Source organism: Coffea arabica, chromosome 5c (genome assembly GCF_036785885.1).
Source record: "Coffea arabica cultivar ET-39 chromosome 5c, Coffea Arabica ET-39 HiFi, whole genome shotgun sequence".
In the NCBI taxonomy this organism is placed as follows: Eukaryota; Viridiplantae; Streptophyta; class Magnoliopsida; order Gentianales; family Rubiaceae; genus Coffea; species Coffea arabica.
In genome coordinates, this window is record NC_092319.1 from 43170699 (window position 1) to 43193063 (window position 22365).

At 38.5% G+C, this 22365-nt stretch overlaps 1 protein-coding gene and 1 pseudogene across 1 annotated transcript; one reads left to right on the top strand and one right to left on the bottom strand.

Moving 5' to 3' along the window:
* Positions 1–668: 668 nt before the first annotated feature.
* On the bottom strand, positions 669–2306 carry LOC113689516 (flavin-containing monooxygenase FMO GS-OX5-like; annotated as a pseudogene).
* Positions 2307–4746: 2440 nt separating this feature from the next.
* On the top strand, positions 4747–6384 carry LOC113691059 (trans-resveratrol di-O-methyltransferase-like). The gene is made up of 2 exons (XM_027209245.2): positions 4747–5610; positions 5938–6384. The coding sequence occupies exons 1-2, from the start codon at positions 4867–4869 to the stop codon at positions 6238–6240; spliced, it is 1047 nt and encodes a 348-aa protein (XP_027065046.1). The 5' UTR covers positions 4747–4866; the 3' UTR covers positions 6241–6384.
* Positions 6385–22365: the final 15981 nt, after the last annotated feature.

The window sequence follows — 22365 nt, forward strand, 5'->3', positions numbered from 1 at the left end:
GTCTCCCTCAATCCCTGATTAGTCACTCTTTGCCATAATCTATGGAAACTATCAGGAGATTATAACTTATAAGTTATGCTGTGGTTGTCATTTAAGGCATTGCTTTGACTTTCACTCACAATCAATGGTCCTCTATTTTTCTGCAACAAAGGGCTACCTTAATTCTCAACCATTGTTGTGCCATCTTTTATTCATTCCTGCCCCTTATTCATTGTTGTCTAGTGTGTCATAAGCATAATTTCGCAACTTTCAGAGTTTAGTAAATTCAGATACCCTCAAATTCTCCCTGACCAAATTTGTGATGTAATCCATGGCTAAGCTTCGAAGCAATTTAGTCATAGTTTACTAACAGAAAACACAGTTATTCTTATTTTAAAAATTAATTTTTTCTACACTGATAGCGTAGGAAAGAAGGAACATGTTGACCAATGCTCGCACAATAAGATAGCTAGGAAACCTTTTTGGATGCTCACCAACACATTTCAAGACATAACCAGATGGACATGAATGGGTGTGTTTGGATAAGAGATTGCTTGAAACTACAATGTGAAATAATAATGTAGATTTTTTGTTTAATAATATGATAAAATTGTGATGAAAAAGTAACTGGAAAATTTGTTTGTGATGCAAGTTTTTTTTTTTTTGTGAATAAAACTTGTATCTAGTATCTACCTGATAATATGAAATTTAGGCTCAATCGATGTCACGCCAAAGCGCCAGGTTTGTACCTCTTGAAGGTGCCATAAATTGTCATAGTGCGCCATTTTCCTGACCTTATCATTTGGATTTCTTGATGAAAGATGAACTTCTTTGGCAACTAAACAACCAAATTGCATATCAATACCTGATCTCTGTAAGGCTCAGGAACTCTATAGTTGTGTGGCTATGGATTTGTTTTCCGGGCCATTTCTTGATTCCTGGCAGGTGATAAACAAATGAATGCAGTGAATGATATGCATATGAGCTTTAGCCACTACACCTATGTTTCTTGATTCCTACATCTACCTTATTACTCAATATTCTCTCCAAATAGTAATAATTAATGATAGACATAGATGCTAGATAAACACATTGTATGGCTTAACCCTGACAGTTATATTCTTTCGAGTAGAAAATGCTTCAATTCTATTAATATGCATTGTGTCGGTATGTGAATTTTTAGGACCATGCAAGTCGATAATAAGGTATATTAACTAGGATTAGTGAGTACCTGGAGAATTTGCCAATTTTGGTTGAGTGCAATGACCATTACAAACCACGACAGCATCAAAAAGCTCTTCTTCATTGAGCTGATCATCACTTGTTTTCGATTCAATCATCCACTCGTTATCCTTCTGTTCAACACGAATTACTTCGGCATTCAACTGAATCAACTCATTGAGTCCAAAACCTCTAGCGAATCTGTTCAAGAACTTGAGCACCTCTTCATGATCAGGATACTGAATCCCTTTACCATTCCCTGCTATGAAGAAATAACCAGTAAACCCCATAAGCTGCGTAGGAATGTTGGTGCGAAGTGAATGGTAGATACTACTATGAACAAATTCCCTCTTAGGTTCGAGGCATAGTGGATCAGTCTCGACTTTAGGATCGTACACCCATATTCCACCAATTTGGCCTGATTTTTCATAGACCACCGCCTGCTGACCGTCTTCTTGGTGCTCGCGGGCAGTTACAAGGCAGGAAACACCAGCTCCGATCACCGCCACCTGACAGTGCCATACAGTACGTTATGTTATAAGTAATATTTGATGACTAATCTTGGTGAACTACTATGCATGCCAAGTTACATGACGCTCAAGCAGCTGGCTAGCCATATATAAGTGCCCATCTACTGGGGAATAATGCAGACAAAGATTTGTTTTCTAGAGAAAAAGGATAGCTTTGAGATATCAAAATTCATCGGATCTAGACTGTTGATTTTAAAAAGAAGAATTGAAGATTCAAATGACAAAAAAAGAAGTTCATTTCCCTAGCGCCAGAATAATTGGACTTGCAAGAGATGAATGAAACATATATAGTGCTTTCAATCCAAATAGACCCACTGTGTTTCTTTTGTGTTTGCTAGATGCATGCAATATTGTTGGCCCAGATTCACTAAAATTTAGACTATATGAGCAACAAATGAACTTTTGAGACTGATTAATGTCCTTGTGTTATATGAAATATTATACTCAAGTTAATGTAAGGGTTAATTACCAAAATTTTTTAATACTTACCACTGATGAATAATTTTCTAAAACAATCTCATTATTCTTGATATCACTGAAAATTCCACTTTTGTGCAACTTTTGATTTCTTTCCATATTTGAAGTTTATTTTAATACATATTAGCTTAATGAGTACTATTTTTTGCATACATAGTTGTACGACTGCAAAATGTATTGCAAAAAAAAAAAAAAAAAAAAAAGATTGTTAAGCACATTATACTGTTTATTGTATTAGTTCAAAAGTTCTTGCAATAAGTATAATTATCTAGAGTTCATTTTGGCTTATTTTATTAGTTCAAAAATTCGTCCAAGACTTTCTTGTGAAATTTTATGTAGTATTAGGAGGGTAATTAGTCAATTAAAGAAATTATGTATGTTATACATGATCAATTCGGGGCAGCCCGACCTAATTGGACTAAGTGGAAAAGTTGTATTAACAAAGGAGGGTGGATTGGCTCAATTAAACATTCAGTGTGTTACAAATGTACGTCATCAGTTTAAAGAAAGAAAGAAAAAATAAACCAAATCATTATCATGAACAACCCAAAACAAGGAAATCTTCAACAAGAATCTTAAAGGAAGCATATCAGCTGTTTACAATTACATTTTGGCCATTCGGATTGAGGAATTTGACGAAAATTTTAAAATTCTCTCAAATCTCTATACATTGTTTGGATTATTTGAAAGATATTTAAGTTTACAATCTACCAATTAGTAAGTACGTAATGGACAAAACATTAACTTGATCATTTCCGTTTCTTAATGGACGGCATAACATTTTATTGACTTCTATTATTGAAAGCCGCCCCAGAGTTTCAGACCAGTATATCAGCATGCTTATTCGTTTCGACAGTCGAAACAGACAAAATTTCATTTTCGTATGATCATTGACAATAGGACTAAATAGTAATCAGTGTGCAAAAGGACATATACAACATTAACAACGTCAGTAAATTTAAAATTTTTAATTCTAGACATAAACAAGTACTAATCATTGTTCAATAGTAAATTCGAGAGCCCTTTTTTTTTTGGCTCATTTTGTTCGTTGCTGCCTTAGGTTCCGTTTGATAAAACTGAATCTGAATTCTAAAGTCTGAATTTTGAAATCTGAATACTAAAATAATTAATTTGCTGAATTTTAAGCATTGAAAAAAATATATGAATGTCTGAATTTTAATACTAAACCTATTTATACTGTTTGATAAATATTTATAGTTGAATGCTTAATAAGTTTAATTTGACAATTTTGCCCTTATATCCTTTCATTCAAAAAAGAAATAGAATCTATGATTTAATTAGTTTAAAATTGTTAGGTCTGAAAATGATAATATTTATTTTTAAATCAAATTAATATAAAAGATGAAATATATTATATGAGGAGTATGAAGAAGATGTGAAAGTCATTAAAAAGGGAGAAAAGGGAAACTAAAAATTGTTAGATAGAGAATATTATGTTGTTTAATCAGATAAGAATTTTGAACATAATTAACAAACAAGGATAGATTTGGTAGATAAGATAAGGTAGTTGAAGTAATTCTATTGATTCTTATCAGAATTAAGTATTCAGTTAGGATTCTTGTGCTAAAAAAAATACACATAGATTCAGCATTGCTTAACAAGTTCAGCAAATAGATTTTCATTTATCAAACACTCAAAATATCTGAATGTCTGCAAAAATTCAGATTCAACACTTTTTTATGTTATCAAACAGACCCTTAGTATAACATCAAGGTTATTAAGTTGAAAAAGCTGAACTGGGCATCAAATCCTCAGTTACAGACATTCCGTCACAACCCAATCGCGGACGTAAAAGACCATTCCAGGTTAAATTCACTAATCTCATCATGTGATAGTTTTTTAATTTTATTTGTGAGTTGAGTTAGTGAAATTCACGTTACAGTGTGTCATTTGAGTGATCGAATTGGGATGCGTGACTAAGGGTGTAAACGAGTCGAGTCGAATCGAGTTTTGATCTAGTCAAGTCGAGTCTCAACTTAATTTTACGAAACTCGAATTCGACGAGTTCAAAATGTCGAACTCGAACTCGAGTTTAAAAAAAATAAAAAAAATATTTTATTTTTAAAAATATAAAAAATAATTATTTTATTTTAAAAAAATAAAATATAATAATTTTTCTTAATAAATAATAAAATATTATGGATATATATATATATGTAATGTTACTATTAAAAAAAAAAAAAATATATATATATATATATATATATATATATATATGTAATCGCGAGCTAACGAGTTCAGTATTTTTGAACTCCAATTAAATTCGACTTGATCAACTCGAATTTGATGTTGATCGAGCTCGAGTGACGCTTGAGCTGCTCGAAATCAATTCGTTAGCAGCCCTATACGTGACTAAGGATTTGAAGCCGGCTGAACCTAGGAAACAGTCCAACAGTACTCGTTGAAAAGACCTTTGATTTTTTAAATTTACAAGCCTAAAACAGACAATTCGGAACTTGTTCAAATGTTTTTAATTGTCACTAATCAGCCCAAAAAAAAAAAATGAAAGACTTATATTAAGTGCAGGCAAATACCGTTGGTCTCTGTGCTCACCTGCTATAAAACTGGAAACCATTTTTGCCCAACTTGTAAAGCAATAATCAAGCAGCCTAAATCATTGATTCGAAAAGTTGCAGGAATGGAAAGAGTGGAGAATCTTACTGAGCTTCTCGAAGCTCAACATCATGTAGGCAACCAAATGCTCAACTTCAGAAAGTCTGCATCTCTAAAATGTGCAATTGAACTGGGAATCCCGGATGCCATCAATCAGCATGGGAAGCCTATCACACTTTCTGAGCTGGTTTCTGCCCTTCCAATTAACCCTTCGAAGGCTAACCACATCTATCGCTTGATGCGATTCTTATCAAATGCCGGCTTCTTTGTTCTACAAGATCAAGGCTATGCCCTCACAGCTGCAGGCCGTCTTCTTTTAAAAGAGGAGCCTTTCAATTTAAGGGCATTTATCTTTTATATGAGCGATCCTGTTTTAGTGAAGCCCTGGAATTCCTTGACTGAGTGGTTCAGGAATGATGATCCCTCTCCATTTCATACGGCGCACGGGAAAAACTTCTGGGCTTATGCTGCTGAAGAGCCTAATTTTGCAAACCTCTTCAATGAAGCCATGGCCAATGATTCTACTTTAATCGTTCAGGTGATGATGACCCAATGCAAGTTTGTGTTTGACGGCTTGACATCTTTAGCGGATGTTGGGGGTGGCACAGGGGCAGTTGCTAGGGCCATTGCCCAAAATTTCCCCAACTTGAAGTGTGTTGTCTGTGATCTCCCACACGTGATTGCCGGCCAAGAGGGAACTGAGAACTTGGACTTCGTTGCAGGGGATATGCTAGAGAAGGTACCTGCTGCTGATGCAATCTTGCTCAAGGTAATTAAGGATATTTTCCATGAAGTTCGTTGTTGATAAATAAGTCTACAACGATTTCAATGAACTAAAATATAAACAATTGAACGTCCAGCTTTAATAGTTGATTTGTAAGATCGCTAACATAGACGCCAGTAGCATGAAAGAATAACAGTAATAATCATATGCAAAATTTTTGCTTGAGAGGCTAGAATATTTGCTATAGAAACTGGAGTTCTTGGCGCTCATTAATCGATGCGTGAGGCAGTGATGGAGTGTGATAATCTTAATTTAGGACGCCAACACAGCTAATTTCTGTATTCTAAATTTTGTGATTTTACTGGAAAACAGTGGATTCTCCATGACTGGAGTGACGAAGATTGTGTGAAGATTCTCAAGAACTGCAAAGAGGCTATTCCAGGGAGAGACAAAGGGGGAAAAGTCATTATTATCGACATGATTTTGGAAAGCCAGGTGAAAGACGACGATTCAGTTGAAACACAAGTTGGTGTGGATATGCAGATGTTGATGTGTTACGGTGCTAAAGAAAGATCTGAGAAAGAATGGGCAAAGCTATTCCAAGATGCTGGTTTCAGTGACTACAAAATACTTCCAGCGTTGGGTGTGTGCTGTCTCATTGTGGTTTATCCTTAGACTAAAAGTTCAGTTCAAGATTAGTACTGCTACAATAATTGAGGTTTCAGTTTTACCCTCAGCCTTTGTCTCCCTCTGTTGGAATTTGCTTTGTTCCGCTTGTAATCGCCATTTTAGCAATAGAACTATTCTGTTTTCTGTGTATCTTGCAATTTGTGGAGTGTGATCTAGATCACATCATTTTTCTCCTGTAGGGATATGTAGTGGCAATAGATTCACGCATTGAAAAAACTTTCCTGCTATAGTGCTATTTTCCTAGTAAAGGCAGCAATGATGTTATAGTACTTTCAACTAGGACAAAGAAAGATGTGATAGTAGTTACGCCTACTTTGTACACTAATTATAAAAAAGCAGTTACGCCGTTGTGATAGTACTTTATTTTTGAGGCATTTAATGTGGGATAGCCAGTAAGTACACATTTCTTACAAAAATCAGGTTGGCATGGAAACATGAGGAATTTGTTAATGCCCATTTAATTGAAGTTTGGCTCACCCGTTTAATTGAAGATTGGCTCATGCACTTGTTTGTTTGACAAAAATTATTGGGCCTTAATTTGTTTCCTTTGAGGATTTCATGTTTTTAAGGTTTATTTTATGTAAACTAATTATTCAGCATTCGATGTATGTATGTGCAACTAATAAAATTACAACATTTGTAAAAATATTTTTCTTTAAATTTGGATAATTAAGAGGCAGAAAGTTTGATTGGTTGGGGTGATTTAAAAATTGGAAGAAATGAAGAAGGTAAAGAGAAAAGAAATATGGCTAATATTTTGTTTTACATTTTAGTATCTTTATCATATAAGTTCGGACTGAAATGTTAATACTTTCAATTTAATGTGTAATTTTGAAAAGGATAAATATGGAAAAATTGTGGATAAACATTTCGTTTTATATTTAGCATTTTTCTCCTGCTTTGTGGTAGTGGGATAAGAGGATGGTAACAAAATGTGTTTAGGGAATGTCTCAAATTTTTTTTTTAAAAAAAATCAAATAACTCTTGTCCAAACAATCCTTTAGCTCCTTTGTTCCCTAAGTTACTTGAAATGAACTTGCAGAACTTCACTATCACTGGCTAATTCACCGCCAGCCTGAATGTATGATCTATGAAGAATTCGCTTTGGGCAGGCCTCAAACCTCAATAGGGAGAAAACTGAAATCCACTGTCACCCAAAAAAAAAAAAGTAAAAAAATGAATGAATCTTACTAAACCAAAGTCAAAAAATCCTTTGCCATTAAAATCCTTTGCCATTAAAATCATTTCCTACACTATCAGTGTATATATTGACGAGGTTGGATGAATGCTGCATCATATAAATTTGAATTTAAACTTTAAATTTTATATATGTAGCATGCATTTAAACCCGTTGGTGTATACACTGTTAGTGTATAAAAGATTTACTTTTTTTGATATGGTCTATAAAATTCCTTTGATTGGTTTCTTTTTTTATGATTATTATTATTTTGGTAGACATGTTTTTCATATCAGTATGCAATTCCAACTACTCAAGCAACTTGCAGGTCGAGTATTGCTATGAAAATGGCGAAATAGCTTTCAAGGATGGAGCTCTGATTGCTGCTGATGCCATTCTCCATGCTACCGGGTATCAACCTACACATGGTTTTAATCCGGTGATCACCAGTAAATTAAAGCCCACATTTCATATGCCGAATCCTAATAATAGGTGGAGATCCTTCTAAGTTTTAAGTGGCAATAGCCCAGAGCTGGACAGTGATGTACAATAATATGACAGGAAATACACAATTGTACGTACGTTTCAAGTATAATAAAACGATTTGGTTAACGGGAGCTTGATGGTGACCTAATTAAAAGAGTTTCGAGTGTTAATTTTTTGAAAAAAGTATTATCAACTAGGCAAAGTGTCAAAATACAGTGGATGCATTAATTGTGACTATGAGTATTATTATTATAGTAAGATAGATGTGATTTAGGTATGTTAATAGTACCCGATGAGTATTCGTTAAAAAAATTCATAATAAAATTGACTACAATTAAGATGATATGGTTGATATTGTTATGTGGAAAGAGGACAGGAGTGTTTATAAAGGGGATTAATATGATATGATTGCTAATTTTTTAAGGGAAGAGGATATAACTATTTATAAAAGGGATTAATGCTTACTAACTGAATTGACAGGTTCAAATATGATTTCCCTTTCTTAAACACAAAGGGGATTGATACTATTGATGACAATCGAGTTCATCCGTTTTACGAGCATGTCTCATGATGGAGCTACGAGCCAAGTGGGCAGCTGGCGTTTTATCTGGTAAGGTGACTTTGCCGTCCACAGACAGGATGCTGGCAGATGTTGAAAAGCATTATCAGTTTCTGGATGAAATCGGAATGCACAAGAGCCAAACGCAGAGCCTCCTCCTGCGCCATTGCCATGATATGGTGCGTTTACCCATATAACTTGAAAATAATGGGTTGAGCTCTTTCTGATTGGGTATCATTATTATATAAGAAAAATAGTTTAAAAATAGTTTTGCAACAGCTACGCTTGATTCATCTTGTAAATGCACACTCCACTTGTACTTAGATACTATACTAATAGTTGACATTGCAAAAAAAAAAAAAAAAAAAAAAACACTTGAAATCCCACAAAACTGAGATTCTCCATGTTGTATTATATTCTGAATTAATTTAGATGAAGACATGGTTACTCGTCTATTTTGAATTATTTACAATACTTTTGAGGATATAATAGGATATTATTTTCATTAGCAATAAAATAATTGTTTGATATAAAAGCTTAAAGTACCTTTAGAAATTTATATATCCACACAGATAAAACTTAATAATCAAATCGTACTACTAGAACTACTCGTGTCATTTTTTTGAGCAATAATAAAGATAAATTGAAACTTTGTTTAACTGTGTCTTTTAGAATAGGGGAAGGGGTGTCAAGAGGACAATATTAGGAAACACGTGCATTTAAGAAGGAACCCTCATATGTCTTGAGAACTTTGGTGTGCCCCGGGCCGGGGGTGGAGAACTCTAATATTCACATGGAATATGATCAAGTTTTTAAGGGATGTTGAAGGATCAATAAAATCTTGAAGGCCAAAATCTAATTTCTACTAGGTACCTTTGTATATCTTGAAAACTTTTGGGGGAGGTGTGGGGGGAGAACTCTAATATTCACATGGAATATAATCAAGTTTTTAAGGGATGTTGAAGGATCAATAAAATCTTGAAGGCCAAAATCTAATTTCTACTAGGTACCTTTGTATATCTTGAAAACTTTTGGGGGGGGGGGGGGTTTGAAATCTAGTATTTACATAGAATATTATCAAGTTTTTAAGGGATGTTGAGTGATGAATAAAATCTTGACGGCCAAAATCTAATTTCTACTAGGATATAGTGAGACAAATAATATATTATTTTAAAGAGTTTTAAAAGGGTTTCTGAAATCTTGGGATAATAAAGGACTAAAGTAGTATTTTTCATTATTGATTTTGTACCCCAACTGAATTTAGTAACTATGATCATCAATCATCAATTGCAACTCATGGAAATAGTTATGGTGAAACATGTGGATGGGTTCTTTGTAGTGAAAGATTAATGTTGACATTTTAGATGTGCCTGCAGTTTATATACTTTGGATCCCTTTATGTTAGGAACGGTCAACATTACATTTTAGATGTGCCTGCAGTTTATATACTTTGGACCCCTTGATGGTAGGAACGGTTTTCCTACCATAGGAAGGGAAGCAGAGGACAACACCTGTTGGAGTGGAATGGACGGTAATGGAGACGGTAAGTTTCAACTTTCGCATATTTCACTGTTTCCCACTTCTAGCGAATGGAGTCTGAGGATGGCCATCCCGGCTCGGCCATCCCACGCATCTAAACGACCGAGGTGAATTTAGCCTCTGCTGTCACCTCGAGACAGAATCATAATGCATACAAAACCCGAGGTCCTGCCTAAGGATCTGACAACCGAAAACTAGTGGATGTGACTCCTGACGCACTGTCCACTGTTATGACACACTGCCTAAAGCTGTCAAGTCAAAGGTGATATGCTGTCCTAGTCAGTTTTCTAGGGACCTGGACCCCACGGTCCTTTCCTCCAAATTGCCTCCTATAAATATCAGAACCTTCTGCTAAGAAAATGATGAATCTCTAGTAAAAGTCTAAACTCTAAAAAAACTATCCTTATACTGATATATTGTTCCGAACTAACTTAATCTTTGGAGATAAACCGGGGGACTTAGCCCCGTTTCTGATAAACCAAGCGGGTGATCCTTGATCAAGATAGTTCTTCAACTAGGAGTGTGTTCAAGTTATTCGAGGTAACTTGCCCAGTCAAAAATTACCTCTGCAATTGGCGCCATCTGTGGGAAGGCAAAGACATTGAAAAATGAAGCCTACGTGTTCTAGAAGCAGGAAGGTCCTCACCATTAGGGCTGAACCAAGTACCACGCCCCCACAGGAAAATGTTCCTGAAGGGCAGGAGTCCCACGAGGCTCAGCCACAAATGGAAAAGCCATGACTCGAATGGTTGAGTTTGTGGTTGAGAATCCCAATATTTTTGAAGAATTAGGAAGGTTCTTTAAGGGACAAGGCAAGCAAAAGGCCGAGTCCTCTAAGGAAAGATCAGAAGAGTCTCCCGAGGTCCCATCCGAAGAAGAATTCGATGGGAGACATTCTCTTAGAAGTATCTTGAAGCAAGTCTCATCCAAGACCACTTCTAGAATTGCTTTATTTCAAAAGCATTCTCACAGGGTCTACTGGGGAGACGAGCTAAAGAAGAGCCCCAGCGCTCGGAAAGGCTGGAGGTGGATTACATGAGAACTCCACCTTTCACGGATGACATCAATGAAGAGAGGCTCCCTCCAAATTTCAAACTCCCCACACTACCACCTTATGATGGCCGAGGTGACCCTGAAGATCACTTCCACACTTTCATCTCAGCCTTTCGATTATACAACGTCCCTGACCCAGTTATCTGTCGGGTCTTTTTGGTGTTCTTATAGGAGACCTCTCGAAAATGGTTTTGGGTCTAGAACCTAAGAGCATATCCTCCTTGGGAGAACTGGTGGACAAATTTATCCACTACTTTGTATCTTCTAGGCCGGCGACAAAGACCTCGGCTTATCTACTAAATATGCAGTAGAATTCGGGGGAGTCCCTCCATTCTTTTGTCCAAAGGTTCTAAGATGAGAGTGTACAGATACCTGATTCTAACAAACAAGTAACTATAGCCACCTTTACAAATGGACTCATTTCCGGGGTGTTCAATACCGGGGTGTACAAGAAATATCCCCGAACATTTCAGGAGTTTTGGCAAAAGGTTGAGAAAGGCATACAGACCGAGAACCTGAACCAAATGAAAAAAGATGCCCAAGTAGCTCGCTCAAGAACTGACTCCTGAAAGAAGAAAGAATCAAACCGAGGTGAGGCTAGCATCACTGACAGATTTTAAAGCCCCAACCGAGATCGCCGAAGTGTGTTGGACAGAATTGCCAAGGGAAAGTCGTCCGTCCACGATTCCAATCTCACTCCGTTAAACACCAATCGATCTCATATTCTCGCTGTCATGGAACAAAATCATCTCGAACGTGCTCCTCTAAGGATGGTCGGGAAAAGTGACAGGAGAAATTTTAACCTTTACTGCGCTTATTACCGAGATATCGGACATGAAACTGAGGATTGTAATGATTTGAAGAGAGACATCAATAACTTAATCAAGCGGGGGTGCCTGAAACAGTTCGTCCGTAGAAATGGAGAACGCAATGAGAGTGACACCCGTCGCGACAATCGAGGTGACCCTCGCCGAGAAAACAACCGAGGTGAGTCTCGTCGAAAAGATAAATGGGGATCTAGGAGCAGTTGCTGACCCTTTGAAGATCCTAGGGAGACGAAGAGACCTCCCCGAGATGGATCCCCCGGTTATGGACCAAACATAGCTGGAATCATCAACACTATAGCCGGAGATCCGACGGGAAGAGATAGTCAAAACTCCTGAAAGAGGACCTACAGACAGACTAATGCGGATCAAGCCGGGTCAAGTTCTCGCCTATCCGAAGTAATCACCTACGATCCCAGTGACCCTGTCCCTGCCATTTCTAGCAGTCATGAGATCCTAATAATTGAGGTACTCACCAATAACTATATTGTCAAGAAGGTGTACGTCGACTTGGGAGTTCGGTCGATGTTATGTATTACCGAACTTTCGAGAGTTTAAAGTTGATCAAGGAGCAGCTGATCCCTGTTAGAACCCCTCTTATAGGGTTCGGAGAACATATGGTACACCCTGAAGGGATGGTCATGCTGATGGTAACTGTGGGACGTCACCCCCGCTATCGCACCATCCCTATCAATTTTGTTGTGATTAAAGTCACTCTTCTTATAACTTACTCATAGGTCGACCTACGCTCAATGGTTTACGTGCGATCTATTTCACATACCATTTGAGTTTCAAATTTTCGACTTCGACGGGCATAGCCAAAGTGAGTAGTGATGTCTGTGCAGCATGAAAATGTTATCCACCACTTTGCAAGCCACGTCCACTTCGACATCTGAGCCAAGAAGGGCCGAGGAGAGGAGGTCGAACATCCTTTTAATCGATTGTATCGATCCTCAATAGACCAGAAAGCCGGAGATATTGGAGACTGAGGATGAGATGGAAGATATTTCTTTGAACCCTATAAAACCTGACTAGACAGTCCGTATCGACATCCACTTGCCCGTACCCCTCAAAAGCCAGATGGTCTGTCTCTTTAGGGAGTACGGGGATGTTTTCGCCTGGACTGCCAATGAGGTAAAAGGGGTACCGTACCATCTCATCTTGCACGAGTTGAACGTTAACCCTTAGACACGTCCAGTTAAGCAAAAGAGAAGGCATTTCGACCCAGAACGTAGCAAAACCATTGACGAATAGGTGAATAAACTCTTACTAATAAAAACGATCAAGGAAGTGCAATATCCAACCTGCTTGTCCAATCCCGTCATGGTCAAGAAGGATACGGAGGCATAGAGGATGTGTGTCGATTTCACCGACCTGAATAAGGCCTGCTTCAAAGACTACTACCTATTGCCAAGAGTCGACACCTTAATGGACTTGGCAATGAGATATGAGATCCTCTGCTTCCTTGATACTTTTAAAAACTACCATCAAATCGGGATGAGCGAGAAAGACTAGGAGAGGACGGCCTTCTTCACAGACCAAGGTGTAAATTGTTACACCGCTATGTTTTTAGGTTAAAGAATGCTGGGGCTACATATCATCGATTGATTAACTGATTTTTCCAATCACAAATAGGCCGAAATGTCCCGGCATACGTAGACGACATCTTCCTGAAAAGCAAGAAGACCTTGGCCTTCTTATCCAATGTGAGAGAGGTTCTCGAAATTTTTCGTGACACTCGAATGATGTTGAACCCCAAGAAATGCGTATTCGGGGTTATCTTGAAAAAGTTCTTGGGGTATCCGTGTCACGCCGAGATATAGAAGCGAATCTTGAAAAAGTGAACGCAATTCAAGAGACGTCCTTACAACGGTATACCCGAGATGTGCAAAGATTAATCAGACGATTGGCATCTCTAAACTGATTTTTGTCACAGTCAGTATCCAAGGCACTGTCATTCTTCAAGGTGTTGAAAAAGGCTGACAAGTTCTCCTGGATGGGAGAATGCCAGCAGGCCTTCGAGCAAATGAAGAAGTTCTTGCATCACCTTCCTACTCTCACCTTAATTCGGCCCAAGGACAAGTTGTATCTGTACTTGTCTGCTGCTGATGAAGCGGTGAGTACCGTGTTAATACGAGAGTACAGTGTCCAGATACTTATTTATTATGCTAGTCGAGTTCTTCGAGGGCCTGAGACCAGAAATACCCAGGCGGAGAAACTTGTGCTCGTAAGTTGAAATCTTATTTTCTAACTCACCTTATTTTATGCAAATCTTATCACACCTTGAGGCTTTCGGACGTCTCACTAAATGGGCTATTGAATTGAGAGAATACGATATGTCCTATGAGTCTCGGAAAGCCATTAAAGCTCAGACTCTCACTGATTTTCTGGTCGAGTTCACTTTTAATGAGAACAAGGAATCTCCCTCGGACTCCGCCGAGCCTCATCGATGGATCTTACACGTGGACGGCTCATTTAACAGTGAGGGTAGTGGAACATGTCTACTTCTCGAAGACCCGCAAAGAGAGCTGTGTTCCTACGCCCTTCGCTTTGATTTCATCGCGTCTAATAACGAGACTAAGTATGAGGCCGTCATCACCGGCCTACAGCTGGCTCGCAACCTCGGTGCCCGGCATATTCTGGTCAACAATGACTCCCAACTTGTCGTATGTCAGATACTTGATGAGTACTAAATCAGGGAGGCGGTCATGCAACGTTATCTCTCCAAAATTCATCAACTAATCACACACTTCGAGTCCTTCGAAATTCAAAGAATATCTCGGTCATAAAACAAGCGGGCCGACGCATTGTCCCGACTTGCTTCCACCTCTTTCTCCGTCCTGAACAAAACGGTTCTCGTTGAAGTTTTAGCTAAACCGAATACTTAGAAGAAATCGTGTGCCCCGTCCATCCTGGGGATACCAGGATGGGTCCGCTAGTTCGGTTCCTAGGCTAGGGAGAGCTCCCCGAAGACCTAGCCTAGGCCAGGAAACTTTAACGCAAAGCAGCTAAGTATGCTCTTCGAGGCAATTTTTTTGTACAAAAGATCATACCTCGGCCCTTGATTGCGGTATATCACTGCAGAAGATGAGGAGAGAATTCTTCAAGACATATACGAGAGGTTCTGTGGTGCCCACGTCAGCTATCAAATACTGGTGAAGAAGGTCCTGCTACTTGGGTATTTCTGGCCCACTAGGTGAGATGCCCAACTCTTAGTTCTTAACTGTCCTTTCTGTCAGCACCACGCCCCTGAACACCATCAGCCAACTAACCTCATGGTCCCCATTATTTCGCCGTGGCCATTCGAACGATAAGGATTGATATAATTGGCCCATTCTCTAGAGCCACCGGCAATCAGACCTATTTGGTGGTAGCAGTGGATTATTTCACAAAATGGGTCGAAATCGAACCTCTAAGGAGCATAACCGATTTGCCTGTTCAGAAATTCTTTTGAAAAAATGTGGTTTGCCGCTTCGGATACCCCGAGTTGTCATTTCGTGTAATGAAAAGTAATTTGTAGACAACCCCTTTAAGGAGTGGTGCAAGAATCTCGAAATCAAACAATATTTCACCTCGGTGGAACATCCCTAAACTAATGGACAAGTTGAGAATTTCAATCGTATGCTTCTCCATGGCCTAAAAATCAGACTGTATCAAACCGGGTCATCTTGGGTAGATGAGTTCCCCAGCGTGTTATGGTCCTACCGGACCACCCCGAATTTTGCAACACAGGAGACTCCGTTTTCTTTAACCTATGGGTTTGAGACGGTGATTTTCGCTGAATTCATCACCTCGAACCTGCGCATAGTAGCCCTTGCCACTAAGGCTAATGAAGAAGAGAGAAAAATGGACCTCAACCTGGCCGAGGAGAAAAATGATACTGCAGCAGTTAAAGTGGTACTATACAAAAACATTCTGACTAGTTACTATAACACCTGAATTCGACACCTTTGGTTTAACCCAGGAGACTTAGTTTTGCAGAAAAACTCAGTTAGCCGAATTGAGCTCCAAGGCAAATTGACTCTCAAATGAGGGGGGCTGTACCACGTCATTGAGTCTAACCAGAATGGTTATTATAAATTGCCTTATCGAGATGGCTCTTTAGTGCCTCGAATTTGGCATGCGAAAAATCTCAAATTGTATCATCCATGAAAAATATGTTTTTTATTCAAAATCTACTTGATGCTCGTACTCAGTTATTTATTTTTTTTCTTAGTATCACCTCTATGTGTTGGTTAAGCAAAAAATAAGGGAACAAGTGGGGTAGGAGCATAAGAGAATAAAGTGGTAAAAAAAGAAGTCATTGGCATTAAAATTAAAAGGGATTACAAAAAAGTCGAGGTCAAGGATGCTCCTAAGCACCCACTGCCACGGCGATTAACTACAAAAATACTGAGATCAGAGATGCTCCTAAGCATTCCCTACCCCGGTGCCTTGACCACCCCACTTCTCCTGTGTCGGCACCGTCGCCTTCTGCTTCTACTTCTCCTCCCACCTCGTTTTCCCCGAACTTATTGTCTTCTACATCGAATTCCGACAGCCATTGATTAAATTCCTCACGACTTCGACCAGGTCTTTTCCGGCCTAGATGCCTTCGGCCATGCGGTTGCACAGTTTCTTGGCGTCTTCATTATAGCTGGATTTGTCCTTAAGGGACTCCAGCTGCTCAGCAGAGAGGAAAGGTGCCGCATCATTAACAGTCGAGGTGAATTCAAACATGAAACTTGGCAGTGTTAGCTCGCCGAGATCACGAGTGAAAGTCTCGGATTTGCGGAAGGCCTCCATGTGGCCTCGGCTTGCTCTCGCTCAGCCGCAACCTTGTCGTATTCTTGATCAGTGGCCTTCAGCTTTTTTTTTCAGCTTGGAGACCTTCTTCTGAAGTTCGGAGAATGGCTGGTAATGCTCAATCAGTTTGGTGTAGCGTTACGTCATCTTGGATAGAAAGGTCGTGGTAGAAGCCCATGCTGCCAAGGCGCTTTGCATCAATTCGGGAGGCTTGAGTTTTTTGACATAAGTATGGTCCCTGGGTAGGACGGAGTACACCAGTAGCTCATGGGCGACCTTGGGTTCTTTGCAGCGGTCGTTTACATTAAAATCCTATACCGGAGTATCTTTTGTCCTCCTCGACTTCCTGAGGTCGCACGTACTGGAGGTTCCACAAAGATGATCCGGAGATAGGCACTTCGGGAGGAATCGTCACACCTCGGGTCGAAGGTGAATATGCAATTATCACACCTCGGGTCCCCACCCCCATCGGAATGGCCGAGATCCAGGAAGTCTCGCCTGGAATTATTATTGGAGTGGGGCGGCTACCTGCAATGGTCTTCTTTTTTGGCGGAGCAGACGTCCCGATCGTGGCCTTCCGTTTTGTTTGCCTCTTGCCACCACGGCTGATCCCAAAGTAATAAGGTCGGATACCCTTGTCACTGCAGAATAGAAATGTGAGATTATTTAGAATCAAACAAAAATAAAAACAAGACTATGAATAGAAAAGTACAAGGTTTCCGAAACCTAGTAGAAAAGAAGGAGTGCGATCCGAGCTAATTAAATCTCGGTTGATCCCGCCATCTACGAGGACTGCCTCGAGATACACCCAACTGTTAATTTTGAGACTCGACCCCATCAGCTTCTGAAAGTTTTCTTCTTCTAGGTCCCCTGGAGAGGTGTCCTTTCCCGGGGTAGGAGGCCTCTACCAGAACCCCCTCGAAAAATTCTCAGTCGGGACGAATACAAAATTACGCTTCCACTCATTTACTGAGGAGGGAGCATCCACTACTAATTTCGGGACTCTGTTCCTGAAGTAGAACCACCTGTTCTCATTGCCATTGTTTTTAATGGTATAACAGCGGCGAAAGAGATTGATGGTGGGGATGATCTTCTGACGCCGGCATAGCATCTTGAACTCGACTAGGACCCGAATTGCATTAGGGATGAGTTGAGTGATCCTCACCCCCCAATATTTGAGGCAATTATGGAAGAATCTGGTGGTGGGCGTTCTGAGCCCGGCCTCCAACTGGTTTGCATATATGGCAACTCTACTCTTCGAGGGACGTTCTGCTGATTGGTCCGGCTGGGATGGGCGAATACTGTAATCCCTTCGGAAAGGATACTTGAAGATCAGTATGTTCACCCATAACGCTGTTGAACATAGGGACTTGGCCATAGTCGATGTCAAACAGATCTGGAAGGGTAGCTGGTTCAAGCACGCCCTTGTCCCTTGGCATCTCGGTTTCGAGCTCATCGTTATAAAGCATCTTAGATTCTTCTGAGCTTTGCGCATGTGATGTCTCGGTCTCATTGGACACTTCGGTTGTCCCCTTCCCGGGGTTGGACGAGGTTCCATCCTTTTGAAATGGGTCGGGCCTCTCTGCTTTAGCGAAGTCTGGCCTCACTGTTTCCCTATGAGTATGGGCTATTCGTGACATTATCAAAGGAGAAGAAGTGATGAACTTACTGTTTTTAGAAGGGTTGATGTTTACTGCTCTAGCGTCACCTCGGGAAGTCGCTCTGATGGGCAAATGGTAAGAAGTTAAAAGGCGAAAAAGGGTGAAAAGTGAAGAAGGGACCCCCAATTTATAAGGAGGGGGAAGACCAAAAGACGGTATATTGAACCTTTAAAGAAAGACGCGCCCCTTCATTTATTTGCTGTCATCGTTTTGACCAACCGTCACCCGACCCTCCATCTTCCTAACCTATGTTAGTCCACGTCCAATCAACCGGTCAGACTGTTGTCCCATCGTCTTCCATATCCACTCGTATTCTACACGTTATCATCATAACGTACGAGGGCTTCTGTGTTGTCTCCTCAAAAGCCTCGGGAAACTACAAGCAACTAATACCCTCCCGAGGCTTGGGGGACTTAGTGAGGGTGGCCATCCCGACTCGGCCATCCTGCGCATCTAAACGACCGAGGTGAATTCGGCCTCCACTGTTACCTCAGGATGGAGGCATAATGCATACAAATCCCAAGGTCCTGCCTAAGGATCTGACAACTGAAAAGTAGTGGTTGTGACTCCTGACACACTATCCACTGTTATGACACATTACTCTGACACACTGCCTAGAGCTGTCAAGTCAAAGGTGATATGCTGTCTTAGTCAGCTTTCTAGGGACTTAGACCCTACGGGCCTTCCCTCCAAATTGCCTCCTATAAATATCAGAACATTTCGCTAAGAAAAGGACGAATCTTTGGTAAAAGCCTAAACTCTGAAAAAACTATCCTTACACTGATATATTGTTTTGAGCTAACTTAATCTTCGGAGATAAACCGGGGGACTTAGCCCCGTTTCTGATAAACCAAGCAGGTGATCCTTGATCAAGCTATCTCTTCAACCTGGAGTGTGTTCAAGCTATCCGAGATAACTTGCTCAGTCAAAAATCACCTCTTCATAGTCAGAAGTAAACTTCAACTTTCGCATACGAATATTTCACTCCGGCTTGCACAACGGACCCGATTACGAAATGTGTACAATATTCTCCTTTCGCTACCACCCTATCCAATATTTCCCTTACAATCCTACTTATTTGAAGTGCTTCACTAGTTAACCATGGCCCGTGATGTAACCATTATTTTTTGAAATACAATATTGTTTTTCCAAAAAATTCTGGTAAATAATTTTCATATATACATATGTATATGCATATATAATATCTTAATATAATTTATAATATTCAAGACTTATGAGGGGCCAATTTTATTGTGCAGATATAACCCTTCAAAACTTATGCAATTTCATGGCCCCTATCAACTCCCCGTCTCCGTATTTCGCTAGGACTATCACAAATACTTCGTTACTTATTTAAACGCTGACCATGTTACTAAATTGTAACATGATCATTCAAATGTCACTCAAGCTATGACTTATACTCATGTTCCTTAACAAATTGGATCTTAAAACAGTACTACTTCCATTCCCCATTCATGTACATCGATGCATTGTATTTTTTAGGACTACATTTAACAAAACAAAAATTCCAACACAACTTGAAATGCTAGTGTATAAGATTGGATATAGTATTTGTAAGACGAAGATTCAAATTGAAAACATAAAAGATGGTTAAGTTATGACAACATAATATTAAGTTGCAATCGAATATTATCCCATAGTTGTATTATATTTACTGTGATTACTAGTCGTAACTCAAAATATGAGTGAATGATATGTCGTACACAATAACTGCAATTACATTTATTATTCTTTCATCATTAAAACCAAATTCATGAACTTAATCCATATTCACAGTATTAAATACTGAGATCAATAATTTGGAAAAACATTTAGAATGGCATGATTACATCCATACTACTTCCAACTACATCCATTTCCAATGGACACAACATAACAATTAGTACAAAAGTTATACGACAAAATTTATACGAACGAATGGTAGTTTACAAAATTGAAATGACTACTAACACAATATTAAATGCATGTTTTTAATTTTTTTATACACTAGTCATTTGATACATGCATAAACATTTCTAATCAAAATACTTAAATTATTTTGTGTTGAAACATGATATTTGCAAACGAAAAGCCGAATGTTTAAGATGATGTCAATATTTGTGTTTTTTTTATATCAAAATGTGTTATTTTCAGTAACACACAGAGAAAAAATATTCCCAACTCATTCACTTTAGACAAACTATAACATTGCCCGAGCATCCGAATGCATGCTTTTAATCATAAATTAATTTCTGTGAATAACATTTGTTCACCTTAGAACTTATCCTCCTCATAACATTATTAAATTGCATACATTCTGAAACTATTATTTTCAGCACTTAATATACCAAAAAATTTATTCAAAAGAATAACAAAATACCAACAATATATACCTATGCCAAAAAATACTAACCAATCATAACAATAATTAGGATTGCATAGTTACTTTACAACTTCCACACAAACAACATGCAACTAAACTTTCCATTCAAACTAACAATAGTATAGCGACTTACAAAAAACTAATACGCTAAGATGAGTACCAAACATATTTATTTCACAATCACAATATGTTAATCGTGAAAAATACCAAAAGGCTGACACTATATTTTTTTCCCAAATCATATCATTCACAATGTCCTCATTTTGATGTTAAACCATTAATATGTTCATTTGTAATTGTAATATAATTAACCAATTGCAATGATATTTTCATATATTTGTTTCATAGCAGCTAAAGACGTCAAAATAAAAACTTTGTTAAGTCTAATGCAAACACTAAAGTATTTGGGGACGGTTTCATTATTGTTAGGTTGAACCATTTAATTGTTCATTCTTATTTTGGTAAGCCTACCCACTATCAAACATGATGATATTTAATTTTTCTAAATTATTCAAATTGAAATTATATTGCAAAATCATTCACAATGTTTCTTACTTCTTCCTATACTATGTTTGGAAGACTTTAACTTTACGAACTAAACTTAACTAATACAACCACATTGTTGGATTTCGACAGTTGTTATCGATTTCATTACACAACAATACATACGATTTCATGGACAACGAATATAGAATGCATGCTTAATCCAAATATATGAGGTACGTCATCGGTAAATTTTTGAAAATTAATTATAATTTAAGAAAACGAACTATTTTCTAGTACATTTTTCAAAATTAAGTATAACTGACGAAACATGGATTAGGGAAGCATGTGAAAAGGAGGGATTTTATTTTTAATCAAAAAATATAGACATAATAAAAGATTACAAATTTTAAAAACGCCGACGTGGGAGAGGATGCATATTTTACTTCACACAAGGTTGGTATCATTAAATCATTAAATGGTTCATGGTTATTTTTAGTGAAATCAACCAATAGTAAATACATTTCCTTAGTTCATAGAGTGTCGGGCTTGCTTTTGGTAAGATTAGTACAATAATAAATGAATTGACAGAGGTTTCCTCAACATCGGTTTATCAAATTTAATTGCAGATTTTATTTTCGGTAACATTAGTCACAAGGCTCAACCGGATGCTTAGGCTGAACATTTGGGTACTAAATTTATATATATATTATGCAGGTGTGAATCTTTTTGTATTTCAAGTTGTCGCAGAACTATTACATTTACCTCCACTTTTCCTTCTTCCAATTTCTTCTCCCATACACGCGTCACATTTATAATTATTATCTATTTCAATTTCGGTACTTTCTTTACGCAAAATTACAATTAAAGGGAGTTGTCGCATTTTTCCATTCCTTATGGCAACATTTGCAAATGATACGCACCTCTGGTTCAAACATGCAATTATCCTTCCTTGCCTAACCTATGCGGATACCATCGTATGGTATTCCATATGAATTTGGTTGCATCCGGAGACGTTCTGCTTTGTTTTCCTTCCATGCGCGTTGGCTACAGAATACCGTCTCCGTTACCAGTCCAATCCACTCCAACAGGTGTCATCCCCTGCATGCCTTCCAAACCATTCCCACCATAAAGGGATCCTTATATACTTGGACTGGCCA

What these genes read in the sequence shown, in the direction of transcription:
- LOC113691059 (XM_027209245.2), top strand. Translation starts at nt 4,867, where the DNA reads ATGGAAAGAGTGGAGAATCTTACTGAGCTTCTCGAAGCTCAACATCAT. An exon ending in CTGATGCAATCTTGCTCAAG is followed by an intron (nt 5,611 to 5,937) that starts GTAATTAAGGAT and finishes ACTGGAAAACAG; the next exon opens with TGGATTCTCCATGACTGGAG.